Source organism: Diadema antillarum, unplaced genomic scaffold, assembly GCF_040938485.1.
Source record: "Diadema antillarum isolate AM-2024a unplaced genomic scaffold, OU_Dant_1.0 seq00000445_RagTag, whole genome shotgun sequence".
Lineage (NCBI taxonomy): Eukaryota > Metazoa > Echinodermata > Echinoidea > Diadematoida > Diadematidae > Diadema > Diadema antillarum.
The window spans coordinates 1,591,820-1,614,718 of record NW_027271419.1 but is presented as its reverse complement, the minus strand read 5'-3'; the positions used below and the strand labels follow the sequence as shown (position 1 = coordinate 1,614,718).

General features: G+C 38.1%; 2 protein-coding genes across 2 annotated transcripts in view; one reads left to right on the top strand and one right to left on the bottom strand.

Annotated features, from left to right (window-relative positions):
• Positions 1–460: 460 nt before the first annotated feature.
• LOC139732716 (probable serine carboxypeptidase CPVL) lies at positions 461–19,711 on the top strand. The gene is made up of 13 exons (XM_071643568.1): positions 461–671; positions 5,893–5,949; positions 6,494–6,555; positions 7,104–7,218; positions 7,572–7,630; positions 10,170–10,249; positions 10,655–10,721; positions 11,974–12,096; positions 13,314–13,445; positions 14,482–14,580; positions 14,985–15,158; positions 17,049–17,231; positions 18,598–19,711. The coding sequence occupies exons 1-13, from the start codon at positions 467–469 to the stop codon at positions 18,697–18,699; spliced, it is 1,458 nt and encodes a 485-aa protein (XP_071499669.1). The 5' UTR covers positions 461–466; the 3' UTR covers positions 18,700–19,711.
• Positions 19,712–21,362: 1,651 nt separating this feature from the next.
• The window catches only part of LOC139732741 (uncharacterized), a 55,859-nt gene continuing 54,322 nt past the window's right edge, over positions 21,363–22,899 (bottom strand). Inside the window, exon 11 of the mRNA XM_071643592.1 lies at positions 21,363–21,380. Coding sequence (XP_071499693.1) covers positions 21,363–21,380 — 18 coding nt within the window. The remainder of the gene's footprint in view (positions 21,381–22,899) is intronic.

Here is a 22,899-nt window from a genome sequence, read left to right as displayed (position 1 = left end):
TTAACCGAAATGTACGAGCTTATTTGGTGATTTGAAAGTTTGTTGTTGATGAAAATAGTTCATTGGAGGTACCAACAACAACATATTTTTTTAAATTTCGTGAGGACTGCGTCCCTTTAAAAAGCAAACTAATGCAAAGTAACACAAGGTCTAGACAGACAACAGAAGGAGAGTAGACAAGCAAAATATGCAGCAAGGTAAATGATGATAAAGTAACAATGTCACCACATTGCTGAGACTGTTACGTAATGTTATGCAAGAAGCACTGAGCAATGTACTCAGAAAGTGTAATACTTTGTTGTTGTTGTGGGTTTTTTTTCTCTCTCTCTACAGCAAGCCAATTCTTGTAGTTAAAGTACCAGGTAGTGTAGAGCTCTTAGCTTGAACTGTAAGATTCATGATTTCATTTGGCTTGGGTTTCTCTTCATTTTTCTCCTTTTACAACAGGTTTGTATGCCTTGTCACTATGGCGACCCCTCGAAATCAGATGAGTGTTCTTTGCCTTGCTGTGCTGCTGGCCGTCATGTGCACAGCGCCCTCTGTGGCTGGTATCAGTGCCTTGAGAAAGATGTTTCATCCCAACCCTCCAGCATATGCCATGCGAACAGGCGTGGACCCGGGAGAACCACTCTTTCTGACACCCTACATTGAGTCTGGCCAAATTGAGAAAGGTAAATTGACCAATCGTAATCATCTTAACCCGTTCTATACGGGAACCTGGTGGCCTGCGTATTAAGTCTATGGGCATTTCAGAATTCAGTATGGAACGGATTAACTTTATTTCTTGACAGTCAGAACCATAAAATTGTCATAGACAGGTTGTTACGGAATAGCATATTACTCTATATATTTGTCAGCTTTGTACATAGCATAAAACGGATGCATTTTTGTAAACAGTGTTGTTTTTGCTCTGAGAAGATGTTGCTGTATAGCCCATTTTCAGCTGCACTATCTCGTCTTCCCTAGGGTCAATTTAACAAATGTTTACTAAACTGCATAGCGTATAGTAATCATTTGGCTTTATCTATTCAGGGATTTGTGAAGGATGAAACATTGGTCACAACAAGGTTAATTTCGTATGTTTTATTAAAGTTGTGTTTGTTTTGTATTTTGATTTGTTATGGAAATTTCTATTGGGAGAGGTTGCATTAAATAGAGATAACAAGTTTAAGTATTCCTACAAGAGAGATGGATTACATATTGCAGGGTGGTCCACAACTTGAAATTTTAGCATGTTGCAGGGGAAAAAAAGTGATATTGCGCATGAAAGTATGTGCGCGAAGCGCACATCACGAGCGCGAAGCGCGAAGTCCCTTGCGGCCGGGGTCCAGGGCCCGCTTAAGGGCCCTGGAAGCTCTGGGGTTCTAGATGCTCTCTGGTGCTATCTTAGCCTTATTTTGAACACTTTGATCACCATGATCACTCTGCAATGCCAGGATAAAAATCATTAATATTTGAAAAATTATGTTAATTGTTTGATTATGACATAAGATTTTAAATTGTTCTTGAAATGTTAATATATCGTCCTACTCCTTACTCATAAGACCTTTTGAATATATCTTGAATAGATATACTCCTCAATGGGGATGCTATGATAAATGACAAGGACATCTTGAACTTGTACTACAGTACAGCACACTGACTGTCTTTAATATTATTTACTTTCAGTTTCACCAGGGAGGAGCCACCTCCCTGGTTTCACATTGAAATGCCAAGATAACTGTGTACTCACAAAGTAGATGAGATGAGTGTAGAAAAGTGAGAACTGCACTTTTGCAGCCTACTGGTAAACAGACGTTTAGTTAACTTGAATGACATTTAACAAAAACTCAGATCTAGGTAATTCTATCCACAATAAGCCTTTCCAGAGAGAAATTAAATTTCCAAAGTACAGAGCTGCCAACCTTTGGAAGCAAAAATTAGTTCTCAGCAGCTGCAAAATTCGTATTTTCCCACCAGAATTCATATTTTTTCAATCTCCTTTTTTTTTTCTTTTTTGCTATTTTGAATTAAACTTGTCAACTTATGAGGCCTACAGGCTCTAAACATAACGTTATGACACATGCCGAAGGATCGAGCTGGTCACCAGCACGATAAAGATGCCAAACTACGCAATGTTCAGCGTTGATTGATTGCCTTCTCGCAATGAATGTGTACAAGTGCAAGTACAACTGTATGTACCTCCAAAAACTTGCTGGGCTGATTATGGAAGCTTCCACTATCTAGCAGGGGACGGGGAATGCTTTCATCTTCTCAAGAGAGCTTCTGTGTGAGCGGATGCAAAACTCTGTTCTGTGTTACCAATTATTGTTTACTATTTAAACATAATCATGCGTTGTTTTCAGGCTTTTTTATTTTATTAGATTTTAAATATCAGTATTTTCAGAAGTATTCCAATTCCTTTTCCCCTGACTGGAATCGGAAATTCTGCTATAACGATGATCGCAAAATGCCGCGCTGTGTGTGAAAGCGCCGATGCAAACACGTGGCTTCACGTTCAAAATGAAATGGTGCTAGACGGGTTCTCCAGCACTTACCGAAACTTAGTTTTCACTTTAAAGGAATGCGCCATGTGCTCGATCCTGCCTGTAAGAGGTTACTGCAAGTTCGATGGATCGAATGCGAATGCTGAGCTGAATGGCTTGTTTACGGTAAACATGCAGTTTACGTTCGATACGAAGAAATCATTACGCCTTTCACGAGAGAAAAACACACAAAACAAACAAACAAACAAACAAACAAACAAACAAAATACACCCACGAACGAATGTTGATAGCCTAAACTTTGAAAAGTAATAAGCAGTTTTGATGAGCGTGAACTGGAATTAATTGTCATTACACGTTGTATTAAACCAGGTGATGACTGCATCTCACTGGACCTACAATTGTACTCGTAGTGAATTTGTCTGGTCATACGAGACCTTTAATTCATGTATTTCTGTGATTGCATTTTTAATTGACTGAATAATCAATCCTTTTTTTATTGTTCAGGGAACATTAGATATTCGATCAAGTACACTATAATCGACTGTTCGATGTTTCCTACTATGCGCCAAAAGAAAGGCTATAGAAATAGAATCATGATATCTTTGCAATGATTCCTTTAATTCAACTAATGAGCTGGTTCTTCGATCGATATTTCCAGGATACTTACACGCTGTTTATTCCAATGCGCGCATTCTTTCGTCTGGCACGCACCTGGGTGTGGCACCTGTTTTTGTGGAAATTTCCACAAGGGAGAGGGGTGGGGTGTCAAGTTTCTTCTAGCCGAAGAGACTGCATACACGATCTCTTCGCTTTTATTTATTGTCATTCGTGCTTTCCCCTTATTCTTTGCTGATATTGAACATTTAGATTGAACTTTACGAAGGTTGCTATAGCACGTGGTTCTTTTTGTTGTGAGGTGTATGTCATTTCTTTTTTTATCATTCTTGAGAGGGGAAAGGAGAGTATTAAAAGGGGGAAAGAAGAGTAAGAGGGAAAGGGAAATAAACAAACGTCACGTACGCTCAGCATTCACAGGAATCCGTCTTTTTACACCAGTCACCAGCATAGTTATCATCATCACCATCAGACATCACTCAAGATCATTTTAGCCTTTTCCTATCAACATTAAGAAACACGCATAGGCCCTAATCCCTCGAGATAAATACCTAGGAAAATAAATAACAAATACAAAGTATCAACACCTCCCAACAACACAAACATTTTTATTTAGAAAATACAACAAACAGCACATCGAAGCGGCTGCTGGGATCAAACTCCGAGCTCCGTCGCTTCGATTCGAAAAAGTATTGCAGCGAAGCGGAGAAATCGCCGTTACAAAAATAACAGTGCGAGACACGGAATTACGTTTAATTACTTCAAAGTATAAAGGGAACGGATAAAGTGATATAAAAGGGAAGAAATCGTACCAAACGAGGTGTGAGAAACGACAGAAATTAGTTTAGTAGTGAACTTAGGCCCTAGCAAAATTTTGCAGCACCGAAAGCTACGCGAAAATGAATACACATTGGAAACTCGGTATTGCGACGAGATCCTTGGGATAAATTCAACTTCGGCGCTCGAGTAAAATCTAACTTACTAAAGGTTCAAATGGAACGCATGGCTTTTTAGAGAAAAAATAACCCGCTGAATCTACAAAAAAAAAAAGAAAAAGATTAAACAATTTGCATTCGCTTACTCCATCGTTCGTTTTTGTTTTTGATTTTTTTTTAACGAAAGATGGAGGTAATTTTCTCTCTGCGGCAATGCTTTGAACGCATCTAATTTTGCGTAATTGCTATTGCCGATGGCAAGCTTCCTATAGAATTAATACGAATCCTTTCAAATATACGAAACAAAGTCTAAGAAAAAATCCTGGATATCCTGACGTTGAATTCCAGTGGTATCATAAATCCTTCTCACTACCAAAATTTAATCATCTGTTCCTTGCGCCATTTTACCAACCAACTGTTCCTGAAATTTCATCCTAATCTGTTCCCAACTTTTGACTTATTTTGCGAATAGAGAGACAGACAGGCAGACAAACGAACAAACAAACCAAAGCAGCAAAAAAAAAAATATATATATATATATATATATATATATATATATATATATATATATATATATATATATATATATATATATATAATACAACCTTTGGCGAAGGGGGGCATGCATTTCATATCGTTTGTTTTTGCGTAACCCGACAACAAGCGTGACAACAAGCGAGCACGTGTCAGCCTTCCTCAGCCTCCCTCGGCCTCCGACCCTCTCTTTCCGTCCTCTCTCTCCCTCTCACATGCATACAGGCGGCTGTCTGTGCCGCTGCATAGGTGTTACTTCACACAAATTGCTGTGTGTGTGGATCCCGAATCAGAGCGCAATCCCATAGCATACACATGTGAGCAGGGAGGTGAGGGAGATAGTGAGCAAGTGTGTGATGTGGTGTACCTGTGCGAGACTGTACTGATAGCTTGTTGTTGAGCCGCGTTGTGTTGTGATCGGTGCGGTGACTGTGGATAAACTTTTGGCGCTTGTAAACTGCTGCTCCTTTCAACAAGGAGCACCTTATAAGTCATTTGCGAGTTAGTTACTTTTAGCATGTCGCAGTTTTATTGGCATGGCGCTTAGAATGTCGCAAGTTTTGAAGGATGTCGCGCAAAAATTTTAGCATGTCGCAGCGACATGCTAAAACCCCTCGTGGACCTCACTGTATTGTCTAATAGAGTTCTTGCAGAATTGTTCTCTAAATTCCTCCTAAATTAGTTGGATACAACAGCCTCAGGACAGGTGAAACCAGACCAAAAAAAGTTCTGAATATCAAGCTTTGTTAATTTTAGTTGAAGAGCATTAAGTCTTTATCATTCATCCTTTTCCCATGTATGTTCAAAGATGGTACTCTATATGCAAAACAGTGAAATATAACAAGAATGTGTAGTGAAGTTCTTGGATATTGGGTTTACCAGGTACAATATATTTATATTAATGTATTGTTTACCATTGGGAGCAGTGATTGAAAAAATGTTTGAGTTATCACATTTGATGCATTTGTGTAGGTCAGTTGTATTACAAAACACCCTACATACCATATGAAAATTTTGCAATAAAGCCTAAAATACATGTATACGGAGACATAACTATTTTTCTCAATGAACCATAACTGTAGGTGGTTTAGTCTAGAAAAAATTTTATGATATAAACTATTTTTCACATTTTGTATATTTGTCAATACTTAACATTGATTATACTGATTCAAATTTTTACATCGGTTGTTTCTATTCCTAACTCACATTTTAGAACTATTTTGAAGCACTAAAGCTGGGTTTTTGTTTCATATGCAAATGGTAAATAGTGTCTTTGATGTACATACATATATATATTTATTTTTCTTCTGACACTTTGCAGGGCAAAACCTGAGTCGAGTTGGAACTCTGGTTGGAACAGACATAGAGAGCTACTCAGGTGATGTTCAGAGGCTTCCATATTAAAGGGGAAGTTTTTCCAAATATACATGTGGATTACACGGATTGACTGACTGCGGCAATATTAGTACAACACTTCAGTGAATATTGAGGAAAATGGGTCAATCAGATCAAAAGTTATGAACTTTTACAGTTTCGGTGCGGCTGTCGCTGGATGAGAAGAGTACTACAGTTCATGGCATCACTGCAGAACATTTACACTGTATATATGCAAAAAATATAAAGAGAATTTTATAAAAATTCAATTTCTAGCATTATGAAAGAGCACTTGATGTACCTCTTTCAGAAAGCAGGTGGAATGGTACTACCATTAATGTATTAGCAACAAGTCAAAGGAATGAGTACTATTCACAAAAAATGAAATTCTGTGGAATTCTCTGTATAATTTCCTTGTATCGTCTGCTGTTAGATGGATATATGCATTGGTGTTTGTTATTCACTAGCTCTGTAGAATGACCCCAAATCAGATGCTTAACACGTATCTGCTCTGATAAATTTCTTGTTTTCTTTTTTTTGTATTCCAGGTTTCTTGACTGTAAATGCAACATACAACAGCTCCATGTTTTTCTGGTTCTTTCCTTCTCAGGTAAATTTTAGCTTTTAGTCTTAAAAAAAAAACAACAATAACAACAACAACAAGACAACAATAACAACAACAACACAAATCCTCTACAGAATTCATTGATTGTCTTAGTTCCAGTTGTGCAGATACCATAATTAACTTTTTTTTAAAATTCATATGAATTATTTTTTTTAAGGTGTGCCTAGGTCAATGAGTTAATTTGAAAATATCCTTCTGTTCTTCATCCAGACAGACTATGGCTAATACTATTTCTATTTTCATTACATTCCTGTTGAACTTAAATTGTCACATATATTCAAGTGAATATAATTATATGAATATATGAACTTGAATAAGACTCTGTTACTATTGGACGAACATTTGGAAGAATTAGGACAAAATACTTCTTGCCTGATTATGGTAATGGTTTGATACAAGACTCTGATACCACTTTACCGTAGCAGATTTGAATATCCTTATTTCTCTGTAAACTGTAAGAAATTTCACTGATATGAAAATGCATTATTGTTTTGTGCCATGTGATATGTCTCATTCCTCTCCTATTTCCTTAGACCAAGCCATCCTCTGCCCCGGTGTTGCTATGGTTACAGGGTGGTCCTGGAGGATCATCTCTGTTTGGACTCTTTGCTGAAAATGGGCCGTTCCTGGTCACCAAGGACCTCAAATGTAAGACTGATGAAAAACACTTCATAGTGTGTAGAGTCGTAGGTGCTGAAGTGCTTCTGGGATGGGGGAGGGGTTTATTTCATGATGTATACATTTTCACACTTCACTGTTATAGCAAGAAAATAATGCATGAATATTTTTTGAAGATGTTGAACTGTGTACATAGATACTCTCAGTTGCAAGATTGTAAATGAATAAAGATTACTAAAATGTATGTAGGTGTGTGTTGTAGTTTTCTGTCCGTTTATGTGTTTAATTTTGTGAAACAGATGAGGAAACAAGTGCACATATTTGCCTGTTACAAACTTGTCTGAAATATGTGTTGTGCTTTCGGCACGTGTCTTTCTCTGCAGTGCAGCCAAGAAAGTGGGCATGGACCAACAAGTATTCGATGCTGTATATAGACAACCCAGTGAGTATCCTGAATCAGTTTACTTCAATAGGAAGCCATGCATGCAGAATGGACATAAAGTGTATCTATCTATCATATGCCATAGGAATGGGAAGGAAATAACTATGTAACAGTGCATCACCAAAAGAGTTGCATGACTCAGTATCCATGTGTTTTGCATCAGCAATATGGAATTTTGTAAGGATAGGAAGGAAAAATTATTCATTAATGATAGTCTAAAATTTGGGCACATGAGATGAACTGAAAATGGTGTTTGTAAAGTTTTTATAGACAGTTAGACCCATTTTTCTTCAGTGTGATATCGTTTTTCTTCATTTTTCTGTCATGAGGCACATTGGAGGTGTACATGAAAACATGACAAGACCTTTAAAAACTGTCAGGTATAACGCTAGTATTGGAATACAATATTAGGAGTAGAATGCATTTTAAAGGTCCTGTTTACTTTGGGGAGCAGTGATTATAAAAACTTTCAAGATATCACTTTTGATGCATATGTGTAGGTCAGTTGTATCACAAAACATCCTACCATATAAATCTTTTGCCATAAAGCCTAGAATATAAGGAGATGTCACTATTTTTCGCATTAAACCATAACGGTAGATGGTTTATTCTGGAAACATTTTTATTATAACTATTGTCCACATTTTGTTTATTAACGATACTTAACATTGATTATACTGGTTCAAAATTTTACATTGGTTGTTTCTAGCCGTAACTCACATTTTAGAACTACTTTGAAGCACTAATGCTGGTTTTTTGTTTTCAGCTCACCTGAGCCAAAGGCTCAAGTGAGCTATTGCGATCGCCCTTCGTCCGGCGTGCCGTCGTGCGTCGTGCGTCGTCCGTCGTGCGTCGTGCGTCGTCCGTCGTCCGTCATCCGTCGTGCGTAAACTTTTTACATTTTCATCTTCTTCTTGAAAACCCCAAGACCGATTTTCATCAAACTTGGCAGGTAGCATCCCTTGGGGGTTAGGAACTCAATTTCTTAAAATGGGCACCATGCCCCACCCAGGGGGCCCCCAGGGGGGCCCAAACCCCCAAAAATTAAGGAATCTGTAAAAATCTTCTTCTCTAGAACCAGAAGTGATAGAGCTAAGTTAATACTATGAGTTAGTACATTGATGACTGTAGTTTCAAGTTTGTTCATGGCAGAATCAGGGGTGCCCCCCTTGTGACCCAGGGGAGGGGGGTGAGGAGGGGTCCTAATGGGGCCTAAATTGTACATTTTTATCTTCTTCTTGAGAACCCCATTACCTATTTTCACCAAACTTGGCAGGTAGCATCCCTAAGGGGTTAGGATCTCAATTTGTTAAAATGGGCACCATGCCCCACCCAGGGGGCCCCCAGGGGGGCCCAAACCCCCAAAATGAAGGAATCTTTAAAAATCTTCTCTAGAATCAGAAGTTATAGAACTAAGATAATATTATGAGTGAGTACATTAATGACTGTAGTTTCAAGTTTGTTCATAGGAGATCCAGGGGTGCCCATTTGGGGGGCAGGGGGGGGGGGGGGGGTGGTTGGGAAGGTCCAAATGGGGGCCTGAATTGTACATTTTCATCTTCTTCCTGAAAACCTCATAATGGAATTTTGTCAAACTTGGCAGGTAGCATCCCTAGGGGGTCAGGATCTCAATTTATCAAAATGGGTACCATGCCCCACCCAGAGGGCCCCAGGGGGCCCCAATCCCCCCAAATTAAGGAATCTTAAAAAATTTGGGCCCTTATTGTACATTTTCATCTTCTACTTGAGAATGCCTGGTCAAATTTTGGTAGAGCTGTGAATAATTTAGATTAGTGACCGCGTGAAAGGTGAATTTGCGATACTCAGGTGAGCGCTAGACCCGCGGGTCTCTTGTTTGTTTTGTTTCATCTGCAAATGGTAAATTATGCCTTTAATAAGGATGCCAGCTTTCTTGCTAAGCTAATAATATCTTCACAGCATTGACTATGGAATATGAAATTGTGCTTGTTTTTTCAAGCACAAAGGATATTTTGAATCAATGTGCTGTAATAAATGTACCCTCTGCTTCAATTAATGTGTCTATATCTTTTTTTTTTTTTGGGGGGGGGGGGTGGCAGAAGTAGCAACCCTTGAGTTTGGATTTTCTATCACCTATTCAGCTTGATCAGTTTTTACGAGTTTGAGATCGTATTCAAGCTGAGAATCACCAGCCGACTCATGGTGTCCATCTTCATGCAATGAAAATGTTCAATATGTGATTGTGGATGCTTGTCATTCTAAGGACAGTATACACCTGCCTTTCAACTAAATTTTGTCCAGCTTATCTTGTCAGGTAGACTAGATACTGGAACGTCGTGATTATTTTGTGTGTGAAATTTTGCCAATTTGCAGAATTTTTTTTTTTTTAAATGCCTGATTAGGAAAAGATTTGTCTTTGCTCACATCATTGCAGACCAAGTCATCATTCAAGGAGACATGCTCTTGCATTATACTATTAAGATATAATTGTGTGAGGGTTTCTCCATTGATGTTGCCAATTTGATGATTTCATCTGTAAATATTTATTTTTCTCGGTCAGGTTGGGACTGGGTTTAGCTTCACTGACAGCGATGATGGCTATGCAAACAATGAAGAGGATGTAGCAAGAGATTTATACAGGTAAGACGTCATACAGTCAAACATGTGGCTGACTAGCAAATGAGATGCAGTGAAGTTTTGTGCTTTTAATCATATTCAAGTACATATTTTCTCCCTGTTCTTGTATGATGAGATTCAGGTGCTGAAAGCCTAAATCTTTTCACAGCCTTTCATCCCATTCACTTTTTTGAAATAATAAAAAAAAGACTTTTGAAGCAAGATCAGAACAATTGTTAATGTTATCATCTTATCCTGATTGTATATCATACAGATTTGTTGTTTTGTTACTTCTAAATGTTGTCAAAATATGACATGATATTGCTGTAGTATTATTGTTCTTGATTATGGTATCACATGAACTTTGATCTTTTGAATCTCTCCCTGTCTTAAACTTCTTTTTTTCCTTGTCTTCTAACTCCTTTCTAGTGCCTTGACCCAGTTCTTCCAGCTCTTTCCTAAATATCAGAAGAATGAATTCTATGCCACAGGAGAGGTAAGATCCAAAAGTTTGTTTCAAATTGTTTGGATAGACTCACTTTGTTCAGTTGATATATATTTTTCTTTTTGTTCATTATTTCTGAGCATAAACTAGTTCCTACCCCTGTGAGACAGTCATTTTAACTGAAAGTAATAAGACAAAAGAAACATGTTAGTATATCAAATCTAACCTGGGGTCATACAGGGGACTGTAAGAGAATTGCCATATTCATGTGACAGCGTGTCCAAGTTTATATGTTTGGTTAGCATAAAAGTCATAGATTCCGTCTACTCTTGAAGAGATCTATATTATCTTCTTGGTTCTGCTCAAGTGTTATGAAGAGGTTACGAAGAAGGTAACTCCTGTAAATATAAGATGCAAGAAGTTGAATTGCCTTTAACATGAACGTAAAAACAAAGTGCTGTACAGAAATGTCAATTTCATTTGATCCAGGTTGCTGTTCAACTTGTTGTCTAGATATTAGGGAGCTTTAGATTTTTGCGACATGGACGTTCGTAGGGAAAAACCTGTTCTGTGCATGCGCAGAATTGCCTATCAAAATCAATCTCGCGTTGTCTGAATATTCATGGTGGTTCTGGGCCATTTTAGCATAAGCTGAAATTTACGACACAGAGAGCTACTTGATGCACTGATCATATGGGGGCATCATTGTACTTTTTGTAGGTTACCTCTTCATGTAATCTAAAGCTACTCCCCAACACAACGCAGGGAGAAAGGAGAATGCAATCATCGTCTAGTCGTCTACATTGCAAATCTAAAGCCCCCGATTGCTACTTCCCTCATGTTTTAGCATAGAATAATCGGTTAACATAAACAATGAGTTAATGTTGTGTAATGATATGCATGTTGTCACATATGCTGGGCCCTGCTTTATCTGATTTTGTTCAAATTTTCACCAAATTATTGTTCTTGTGATGCTGCACATATCCATAGCAACAGGTGAATGAAATACAGGTGACCTCTCATTATTATGAAGTCTTCAGGACTGGCAGTTGTTGTTTTTTTTTTTTCATTATATCTGAACAAATAAAGTATAAAAGGATATCTAGATGATAATTTTGGGCCTTGAAGTTAACTTTGTTGTATTAGAAATGTTGTTATAATCGTGTTTGTTATAACTTGAGTGCGCTGTAGTAAGTGCTCCTACATTTTTGCAGAATTTTAGTTGTGTTGGCCATGTTTGCTTGTTTGTTTGTTTGTTTGTTTGAGTTTTTTTCAAAGTCCAGTTTGGTGTCTTGTATTGAAGTCCTATGCAGGGAAGTATGTGCCCGCCATCTGCTACAAGATTCACATGGAGAACCCAACAGCCAAAGTCCACATCAACCTGCAAGGGATGGCCATTGGGGATGGTCTGGTCGATCCATACTCAGTGAGACATTACTACATGTAGCTACAGTATAAACTTGATCGCTGATAGTGTTTAGTAAACCATGATGTGTGGTTGTCCTGAATCATGAGGACAATTGGACTGAGTCAACCTGTCTGAAATATCAGTCACACAAGAGTATTCCCTCAGTTCCCTGTAGATATCACCTAAGAAAGAAAGAGGCAAATGCCTTTTCATAGTGATAGAAATGATGATGAATGGGAGGTGCTTGTGGTTGTGGTTGTCATGGTGATAGGACTTTTTATGCCTCTACCACTAAGTGTCGCCAGAGGCATTATGTTTTTGGGTTGTCCTTCCGTTCGTAATCAATTTTGTGGACAGCATACCAGGTAACTAAAAAACTGTTTGAGGTATCCTAATGAAACTGTGTACATGTATGAGTGGGTGAAGTTGTGTCTATCAACTTTTGGGTGCCCATGCTCAAGGTCAAAGGTCAAGGTCAAATGCTCAAAATTGCACTAATGGTAGTGTTGCAAATTGCATTTATAACCTATCACTATGCCATTGAAGTACGGAATGATGTGCTGTTAGATGGTACAAAAAACAAAAACAAAAACATGACAGAAACTTTGATTAGGGGAAAAAGTTCAATTTATGAGATCAACAGCTGCGTTTGATGTGTGCAGTAACAGTAGTGATGGTTGTCATGGAGACCATGTCATGTGTCATTCTCTTGCAGATGTTTTTTTTTTCCAAATTTTTTTCGCTCTCCATGGACTATTTTATTGTCTCAAAGTCAACATAATACAACGAAAAATATTCAACCATAATCTCATTTTTTTTTTCTTAGCATTTCTCTCGTTAACATTTACACAAGCAAATGATGGAGTGACTGCCACTTTAAACTGAACTTGTTGAGAGTACCCCGATACAGAATGAATATATCTCTCATCTATGAATATATCTCTCATCTTAAATATATCTCTCATCTGTGAATATATCTCTCATCTACTTATATATCTCTCATCTATGAATATATCTCTCATCTTTATTATATCTCTCATCTATGAATATATCTCTCATTTTTAATATATCTCTCATCTCTGAATATATCTCTCATCTATGAATATATCTCTCCTCTACTAATATATCTTTCATCTATGAATATATCTCTCATCTATGAATATATATATCATCTGTGATATATCTCTCTTATATGAATATATCTCATCTATTAATATATATCTCTCATCTTGCAGATGTTCTCTGAGTATGGAGATCTCATGCTCCAAACATGCCAGATTGACAAGAAGGAGAAAAAGGTTGTTGACCTTTACACCACCAAGGGAGCCATGTACATAGCTCAGAAACAGTGGCTGAAAGCTTTCCAGGTACACCATATCTTGTGTCCAATGATTGGCACCTAATGAGCCAATATCTGCCATGTGTTAATGCTTTCACTCTCATTCAAGAAAACCTAGTGCAAGTTGAAAACTCACCCTAAGGGTTTTCTGCAGGTGCTTGGATCATTCTCTTTTGTGCAGAAGACAAAATAAATCCCAACTCTTGCAGAAGTTATTTTTCATGCTGGCCAGATATTTTCTCCATTATGCATGGATAGAACAAACATGAAGTTCACTGCATGCATATTTGTTTCCTATATGTAACAATCTGTATTGATATGACAGCACTGCACACTGGCACTGGTCCTACAGTCCCTGACCAGTAAAAAATCGCTGTCGGACCAGTAACTTTGTCGGGAATTGACCAGTAAAAAACTGAAAACTGGTCCAACACACATGTCAGACCTGTATAAAAAATGGGTTAGTGTGCAGCCCTGGATATGATAATCTCATAATATGATAGTCCTGTATTGATAGGATTATGTTTTACTATTTCATTGCCTTGAGTTTGTTTGCAGAGATATGGCTCAAGTGAAATTTTGATAAGCCTATTCCAGAACATACAGCAAGTTCTATAATATGTTCAACATAATATTCAAATGGAAAGAATCTCCCCCTAGCAAACCACAGTCTTCACAAGTTACAGATTTATTCCTGTGTTTGGTATTTCAAGTTTTCCTTTATCAAATTGATAGTAATGAGCACTGCATGCAATGGTTATTGCTGGGTCAGGCAAGCCTTTAGGCAGCTCTGGAGTTGAGTTAATGGTTACCGTGAATTAAAAAATATGGAAACATGGTAAAGTACAATGTAAATCATAAAGAATTAAATTGTGTAAATACATAACAAAAATATGTGAAGTAATTTCCTTTATCCTGCTAAATATTGGAAGTTATATGATCTTGTACGATAATGATTTCAACATGCAGACAAGTTAATTTTCAAGATTGTCTTGGTACATATCGTAAGTTTCTGTGTATTGTGCTTGAAATGCAACCTTTTCCGGTCTCTTTTGTATTTCCAGCAATTTGATGAGCTGCTGAATGGAGACCTGTGGCCATACCCAACTTTCTACTACAATGCCACTGGATCGGATAACTACTACAATTACATGACATCAACAGTAAGAATGCATGTACTTTTGCTTATGTTAGTAGTTCCAGGGAAAGCCCCTTTTATATTCTGTGAAATGAGAACATACTGAAAGTTATCCAATCAGTGATTACATGCAGATGAAACTGTGCGTCATTCACTGAAATGAAGAAAATGTTCATGTGTGCCTATGCATCTATGTTATTCAGTGTGTTTTTGTATTCATAATGTGTTGTTTTTAATAGCAAGTTAACTTTTTTCTTTTCTTTTTTAACTGTTAATTGTTCAGATTGACCCATCATTTAAGTTGCATTCATTTTTTTCTTCTTCTTCTTCCGGAATGAGGTAATGGATGTGCAGTAACCTTTATGAATAATATGTGACAAATTGAAGATGGTTCCTTGCCCTTATCTTTTTCAAATCATCACGAAACAGCAACCTGTGGACACCAATTACTACAACGATTATGTTGCTCTGCCAGAAGTTCGTCGCGCCATTCATGTTGGCAACCTGACATACAACGACGGAGCCGCAGTCGAAAATCATCTGAGGGCGGACATCTGCCAGTCGGTCATCGACTGGGTGGTGGTGCTGGCCAACAACTACCGGGTAAGGAGAAGCAGTTGGTGGGTGGGGGGGGGGGGGGGAGGAGAGGGGGAGAATGAGGACCAAAGATTAGGATGATGCCCTGGTAAGGAGCATCAGTTGATGGTGGTGGAGGGGGGGGGGGGGGGGAGGGAGGAGGAGGCAGGAGGAGAGAATGAGGACCAAAGAAGATGATGATGCCCTGGTAAGGAGCATCAGTTGGTGGAGGTTGAGGGGAGAGGAGAGAGAGAGAGGGGGGGGGGGGGATGAGGACCAAAAGGATGATGGGCTGGTATGAAGCATCAGTTGATGGTGAAGATGGAGAGGGGAGAGGAGAGGGGTAGAATGAGGACCAAAGATGAGGATGATGTCCTGGTAAGGAGCATCAGTTGGCGGAGGTTGAGGGGAGAGAGGAGAGGGGGGAGAATAAGAACCAAAGATGAAGATGATGCCCAGGTAAGAAGCATCAGCTGGTGGTGGAGGGGAGAGAGGAGAAGAGAGAATGAGGACCAAAGATGAGGATGATGCCCAGGTAAGAAGCATCAGTTGGTGGAGGTAGAGGGGAGAGAGGCGAAGAGAGAATGAGGACCAAAGATTAGGATGATGCCCTGGTAAGGAGCATCAGTTGGTGGAGGTAGAGGGGAGAAAGGCGAAGAGAGAATGAGGACCAAAGATGAGGATGATGCCCTGGTAAGGAGCATCAGTTGGTAGTGGTGGAGGGGAGAGAGGAGAGGGGGAGAATGAGGACCAAAGATGAGGATGATGCCCTGGTAAGAAGCATCAGTTGGTGGAGGTAGAGGGGAGAGAGGCGAAGAGAGAATGAGGACCAAAGATGAGGATGATGCCCTGGTAAGGAGCATCAGTTGGTAGTGGTGGAGGGGAGAGAGGAGAGGGGGAGAATGAGGACCAAAGATGAGGATGATGCCCTGGTAAGAAGCATCAGTTGGTGGAGGTAGAGGGGAGAGAGGAGAAGAGAGAATGAGGACTAAAGATGAGGATGACACCCTGGTTAGGAGCATCAGTTGGTGGAGGTAGAGGGGAGAGAGGAGAAGAGAGAATGAGGAACAAAGAGGAGGATGATGCCCAGGTAAGAAGCATCAGTTGGTGGAGGTAGAGGGGAGAGAGGAGAAGAGAGAATGAGGACCAAAGATGAGGATGATGCCCAGGTAAGAAGCATCAGTTGGCGGAGGTTGAGGGGAGAGAGGAGAGGGGGGAGAATATGAACCAAAGATGAAGATGATGCCCTGGTTAGGAGCATCAGTTGGTGGTGGTGGAGGGGAGAGAGGAGAGGGGGAGAATGAGGACCAAAGATGAGGATGGTGCATGAAATTAAATTACATACCTCTCTCTGTGGAATGTGCCTTCTTGTTTTGGTGACAGGTGTCACATTTAAAAGATAATGAGTGGATGAATTAATTGATAATTCAATGAATGAATGAATGAATGGATGATTGAATAAATGAAGAAACATTTCAGTGAATGAATGAGTGAGTGAGCAGGCATATGAAGGAATGAATGAAAAAATGGTTGAATAAATGAGTTAATGTATGAATGAATGAATGATTGAAAGAATGACTACATGGATAGATAAATAAATGATTCAATGAATGAATGAATGAAGGAATGAATGAATGAGTTTAATAGTGAGTGAGTGAATGAATGATTGAATATATAAATGAAAGGGTTTATTGGAAGGGAAGGGGGTTTCATGATGAAAAGGCAGGGGAAGCTCATGATATGGAAAGCTAAATGCAAAGAGGAATGCACAAGAATTTCTGAAATGGCAGACTTGGCTTCCTCTTTCAGTCACAATTCCCTTTGTGATGTCACATGTTGGATTGTGCTTGATGAATGTATCTGAAGCATTCTATTCAATGTTGATAGTGTTTTGCTGTATGTGCTCACCCCCCACAGTGCATGTTCTACAGCGGTCAGCTGGACATCATAGTCGGCGCAACGCTGACCGAAAACTTTCTTCATGTCCTGCAGTGGGACGGTCAGAGGGAGTACCTCAATGCCAACAAGACAATCTGGAAGGTGAACCCAAGTGACACGGAAGTCGCAGGCTATGTCAGGAATGTTAGGGGTCTCTACCAGGTGAGATTGAGAGAGACTTTTTCTATTTTGATGAGACACACTTGATGAAAGGAATTATTTACCATTTGCAGATGAAAGAAAAACCCAGCATGAGTGCTTCAAGGTAGTTCTAAAATGTGAGTTAGGGATAGAAACAACCAATGTAAAAATTTGAACCAGTATAGTCGATGTTAAGTATTGTTAGATATACAAAATGTGAACAACAGTTACAATAAAAGTGTTTCCAGACTAAACCTTCTACAGTTATGGTTTAATGAGAAAAATAGTTATATCTCCTTATATTTTAGGCTTCATTGCAACAATTTCATATGGTACACTTGTAGGATGTTTTGTGATACAATTGACCTACACATATGCATCAAAAGTTATATCTTGCACATTTTTTTTTAAAATCACTGCTCCCAAAGGTTAATAACAGGACCTTTAAAATGAGGTCAGATAAGGTGGAAGAGATGATGCATAACATGCCAATGATTGCAAGCTAGTGTCACATATCAAAAAATGTTTGCACTAGCCAGACTTCTTCATTTATTTCCTACATTTCCTTCTAAGGAGTATTATTATTATCATTGTAATTTTTGTTATTGTCATAATTATCATTATTTCTATTAATATTATCATTGAATGAAAGAAAGATATTATTCAGAGGGGTGATGGTTCAGATGTGAATTTACAGATCAGCAGTTGCGGTCTTAACAAATTTTATTTGTAGAGGGTGACAAATTGAAGAAACTCACTCGTGATTATTATCATTGTCATAGTTATCAAAGTCATTATTATCATTCATCATTATTGTTATTATTAATTAAAGCAAATCTGCAGGGTTGGCTTACAACAACAACAACAACCTTTAACCCATTAGTAACTGAAATGCCCGAAACCAACCATCCTTTTACTCCCTAAGACACCCAAAACCACCTGTCTGCTTTTTAAAAAAATAGTTTTATGCTGTACCATTTTTATTGCTTTCTTATAGAATATATAATTACATAATTTGAAAGAGGTCAAAGGTCAACAAAAGTATGTGAGAATATACTACTGTGACAGACCATTCTCTTGGTAAAGTTTAATAGGCTTTCAAAGAAACAGAACTGATAATAGACAAAAATAAACATGCAGTGAGCTATTTTATATAATTCAGAAAGTTGTCAAAATGAGGGTAATATTCAGATGTGAGTTTCTGCAATTTGTCTCCCACTACAAATGAAATTTGTTAAGATCGCAACTGCCGATCTGTAATATTGCTGTACCCTCTAAGAAACAATAGGCCATTATGTAGGGAAACTACAGTTGCTAAAGGGTTAAATGAATGTTAAGTCAGGGATGGATTAATACACTGTCTTTCTCTCTCATTCACATTCTGCAGGTGGTGGTGAGAGGGGGCGGTCACTTGCTCCCCTATGACCAACCAGAGAGGAGCTTTGACATGATTGACAGGTTCATGACCAAGAGACCATTCAGCCAGTGATGATCCCATTAAGTACAGATGTCCGGGGACAGTTCAGGGAGTTTTTACAGGGAGACGTTACCCTTCTCGCCATTCTCCAGCGATACTGTATGTAAATAATTTACTGGACAATCTAATACAGTGGACTCCCCTTACAACGAAGTCCTCGGGACCGGCAGTTTTCTATTGCCATATTGAAAATTTCGTTATAACCGAATAAATAAACACTAGAAATCATAGAACGGATAATGTTGCGGCCTGAATTTTTACTTCGTTGTAACCGGAATTTCGTTGTAACTGTGTTAGTTATAACGGGAATGCACTGTATGTCATAGTGTGTCTCTGATGAAATATCAGTTAAAGAACTTCTTTTCTGTCGGAAATCATATGATCAGCTTAAAATCAGAAGAGTGTCAACGCTGTAAGGTCTGTGGGCTTAGTCCCCCTCCCCCTTACTCTGTGCCACAAAATGCCTTTCTAGGTTAAATCACGAGTAGTTAAGTGTACAACAGTATTTTGGGTTTCATGACATTTGCTCCTGCGACAATTGCTCCCATAAAATATCTGCACGCCAAGCTAAACCTAAAAGCCCTACCCACAAACATAACCCTAACCCTAATCCTAGCCTTCACATCAAACGAAACCTAAAGCCCTATCACAACCCTAACCCTAAGCCTAAGTCCTTGGAGAGAATAAGACCAGAGCAATTGTCGCAGGAGCTAAATGTCTTGTCACAAGTATTTGGTAATGCTGATCTCTGGCAAATGTTAAGATGCATAATTTATCATATTCAAGTTTTGCCCCCCAAAACTTGTAAATGTAATATATGTATGGTGTATATCTTTTAGAGAAAGATTGAGAAGTATTCTTTCAGAATAATGTCATTAAATGTAACCCGCTGTTTTAATGTGATAGATTTTATTTGAGGGTGATGTTACCAGGTTGAAAGTAATGACAATGATTTTCCCCCAATTTTCAGCAAACAAGGAAAGTTCTTTCTCTTATTTTTTTCTCCACTTTTTTCTTTTTCTTTTTTTTTTCTCTACTTTTTTCTTTTTCTTTTTCTTTTCTGACACAGAAATGTGTCTGCCCCCCAAAGAAAAGATATTGGAGCTAAAGTGATATCTAGGGTTTGGTACCATTGTATGCTCAAAGCATCTGAAATACAGGGCTGAAATATACAGCAATGATTTAAACTGTTCTTTTCCAAACTGTGCATCAGGTTAAAAAAATTATAATAACTGAAAGCTATTATTTCATAAAATCTTGCAAAAACTGCATTTTATAGTTTGAGGCTGTATCTTTTTATTGTAAGTTTGGTCACTCACATATACTATTTCATCGGGTAAATTAAAATAATTTCTCTCATTTGATTCCCATACAATATAGTGGTCATGAACCAATCATTTCTGTTTGCAAACTACCCAGAAAACCTCTAAATCATTAAATTCATAACCTGATCCCTTATCTGTCAACTCATTATAGAATATTCAAATTGGAAAATTTGTTTTTCTTTTTTATTATTATTTTGTGCAGATTTAATGAAATCAGCCATTCTGTCTGATCGTCCATCTGGTATAGGTTATGCAGGAAAATGTAAAGTTGCCAAATGAGTGGGGGCACAACGATGACCCCAGGATTTTACAAGTTAAAAGTGACCAGGGATGAAGGTAAGCCTAGCCTCAGGTACAACCTAGCTTACCGAGTAGCAGACCTTCCGTCATAGGCACGAGATATTTATAAAAGCACAATATTTTCTGTATTCTGTATTTAATTCTTTTTTCATTTTGTGGTCATGTTACGATGTGTGGATATGAATGTAAATTCGGTTGTTTTTTTTCACTGTGTGAAACTAAAAGCTACATTGTATTGAAAAGGTGGATAGACTTTTAAGACAGCAATGTTGTCATTTTAGTGAGAGCAGAATTTGCCTTTGTGGTGTGCATTACAAATTTTATTGACAAGGTATATTTCATGAACTGTTTCTTTTCATGAATTTCCCAATTCATATCATGACAATTATTTTTAAAACGAGCAACTTGCAGAAATACTGTCTCCTGTGATCTGTTTTATGCATTGACAATCATTTCTGAGGTGGGAAATGGCTAACATTTCTCTAGAAAAGTGACAATAGTTCTTCACCATTCCATCTGTTGGTTCTTGCTTGCAAATTCAACCACCTGCAAAATTATCATATACAGTCCCAATTCTCTAATGTATGCATAAGATAAAGTTAGCAGTAGCTTGTGCATCAACTATTTTTAAAGGTAAAACTAGATTTAATTTTTCTTTTCTTACCTAAAGCCAGAAGCGTTGCCCTTCTTTGCAAATTTCATCAAAGTATCAAATCATATCAGCACTACAAACATCACTTTGTTCTGATTATGAATATTACTGGAAATGGTACAAAGGCGTTCTTACTCTACTGTCCTATACTTATGGAGTGGTTCTCCATTGTGTGAATATAATTTTTTTTATGCCAAAAGGCAGTTTTGAATGCAAAAAAAAAAAAATCTGTAAAGATCATGTGAAAAAAATTATGTGTTGCCTTTGCTTTCAGAGAGGACTTCATGTGCAATCAGTCCTGTGCTGTCAGTTCTTTAACTCCCTTATTCCCGTTTTGGAACCTGTTTATTGTCTGCAATGTCAATGTGTCATTCTGAGCTGATGTGTGCCATTAAGGGTCAATCATCAGTTCTTTCCTAAGACATTATACACAACACAGAGACCATATGAGGTATTAATTATCCTTGGATGTAAAGCCACTTTGGTATCTGAGTGTGTATGTGCTTGTTTGTGTGTTTGTGTGTGTGTGTGTGTGTGTGTGTGTGTGTGTGTGTGTGTGTGTGTGTGTGTGTGTGTGTGTGTGTGTGTGTGTCATCTCCCCTCTACCTATCTCGCTGTTGGAATGGAAAATCCAAGGTAGACTGAATTGAGAACTGATTATTAAAAGACAAGTTGATTGATAAATAGAAAAATTTGATTGATAATTTATGGCAAATGGAATGAATTGATAGGCAGTGGAACAACCTACCCCAAGAGCCTGCACTTCTACGTACCTACAATGGAAGCCTTCCGTTGACATTCGACAGGAGGAATAAACTAAGTGTGTGAAATTAGGTTTCTTTTTTCCTTTTTATTTCTATCAGCACCATGCATAGTATGCACCCTTAATCCAGGCACCTGCACGCGCGAGCTAGAGTGCCCTCGCAATTTGTGCACACACACACACACACACACACACACACACACACACACACACAGGTCCATTTGCAATAATCTGCAGGACTGAAGGAGGCAGAATGAATTGAAAAAGAAGAAGAAGAAGAAGAAGAAGAAGGAGGAGGAGGAGGAAATAAAAAAAGAACAGCGATGATTTCTTTAACCCATGGTGGTCGAGCTGATATTGCTGTAACAAACATTTCCCATAGATACTCTACCCAGTATAAGCTAGGGACTAGTCTTCCGTGGGGTGAAAGTGATATTTGCATCGCTATGTTTTTTACTGTGATAATGTTAAGGTTATTAAAACAGAAACATTAATGTTTTGATGGTGTAAATGTATGTGTGTGGATGTGCATGTGGGGATGGTAGTTAAGTCTTGCTATATGAGAATGGGGTGGTAGTGCATGAGGAGGAGTTGGACGGGTAAGGACGAACTATGATTATTAGTGCAGTATTTTTATTACTGATTTCATTCTGTGAAAAATACCCTTTTATCATGAGGTTATGTATGTAAATTTGTTTTCAAATCATTGATGATTGTCCTGAAATTTTCATTTGCCTGTTTTATACACATTTAAAGTGACTGTTTATGATTTATACAATATTCATGTATTGAATGAATTCAAATAAAGATTACTGAAAGAAAGATGTATAGGACCTACCTGTGCAGGCAGGGATGTGAATGTGTGGATTATTGTGTAATACGTGTATACATGATCTTCCTTTTGTGCTATAAGCACTTCCTGTGGCCCAATACCCTACTCATGATGTAAGGTAGGATAAAAAAAACTAGAGAATAACAGAGTAGAAATTCATCTGTATTGGAAATTCAACTGAAATTGGTGTTAAAAAGTCTTTGACCCGCTTATCGACCGTCACGTGATCAAGGCCGGGTCATTCTTATAAAGGCTGTAGCATTGACAGCTGAAAATAATATTTTGTAGATTTAAATCTGATTTTAGATATTTTTTTTTCTCAAGTCTGTACACATTTTGC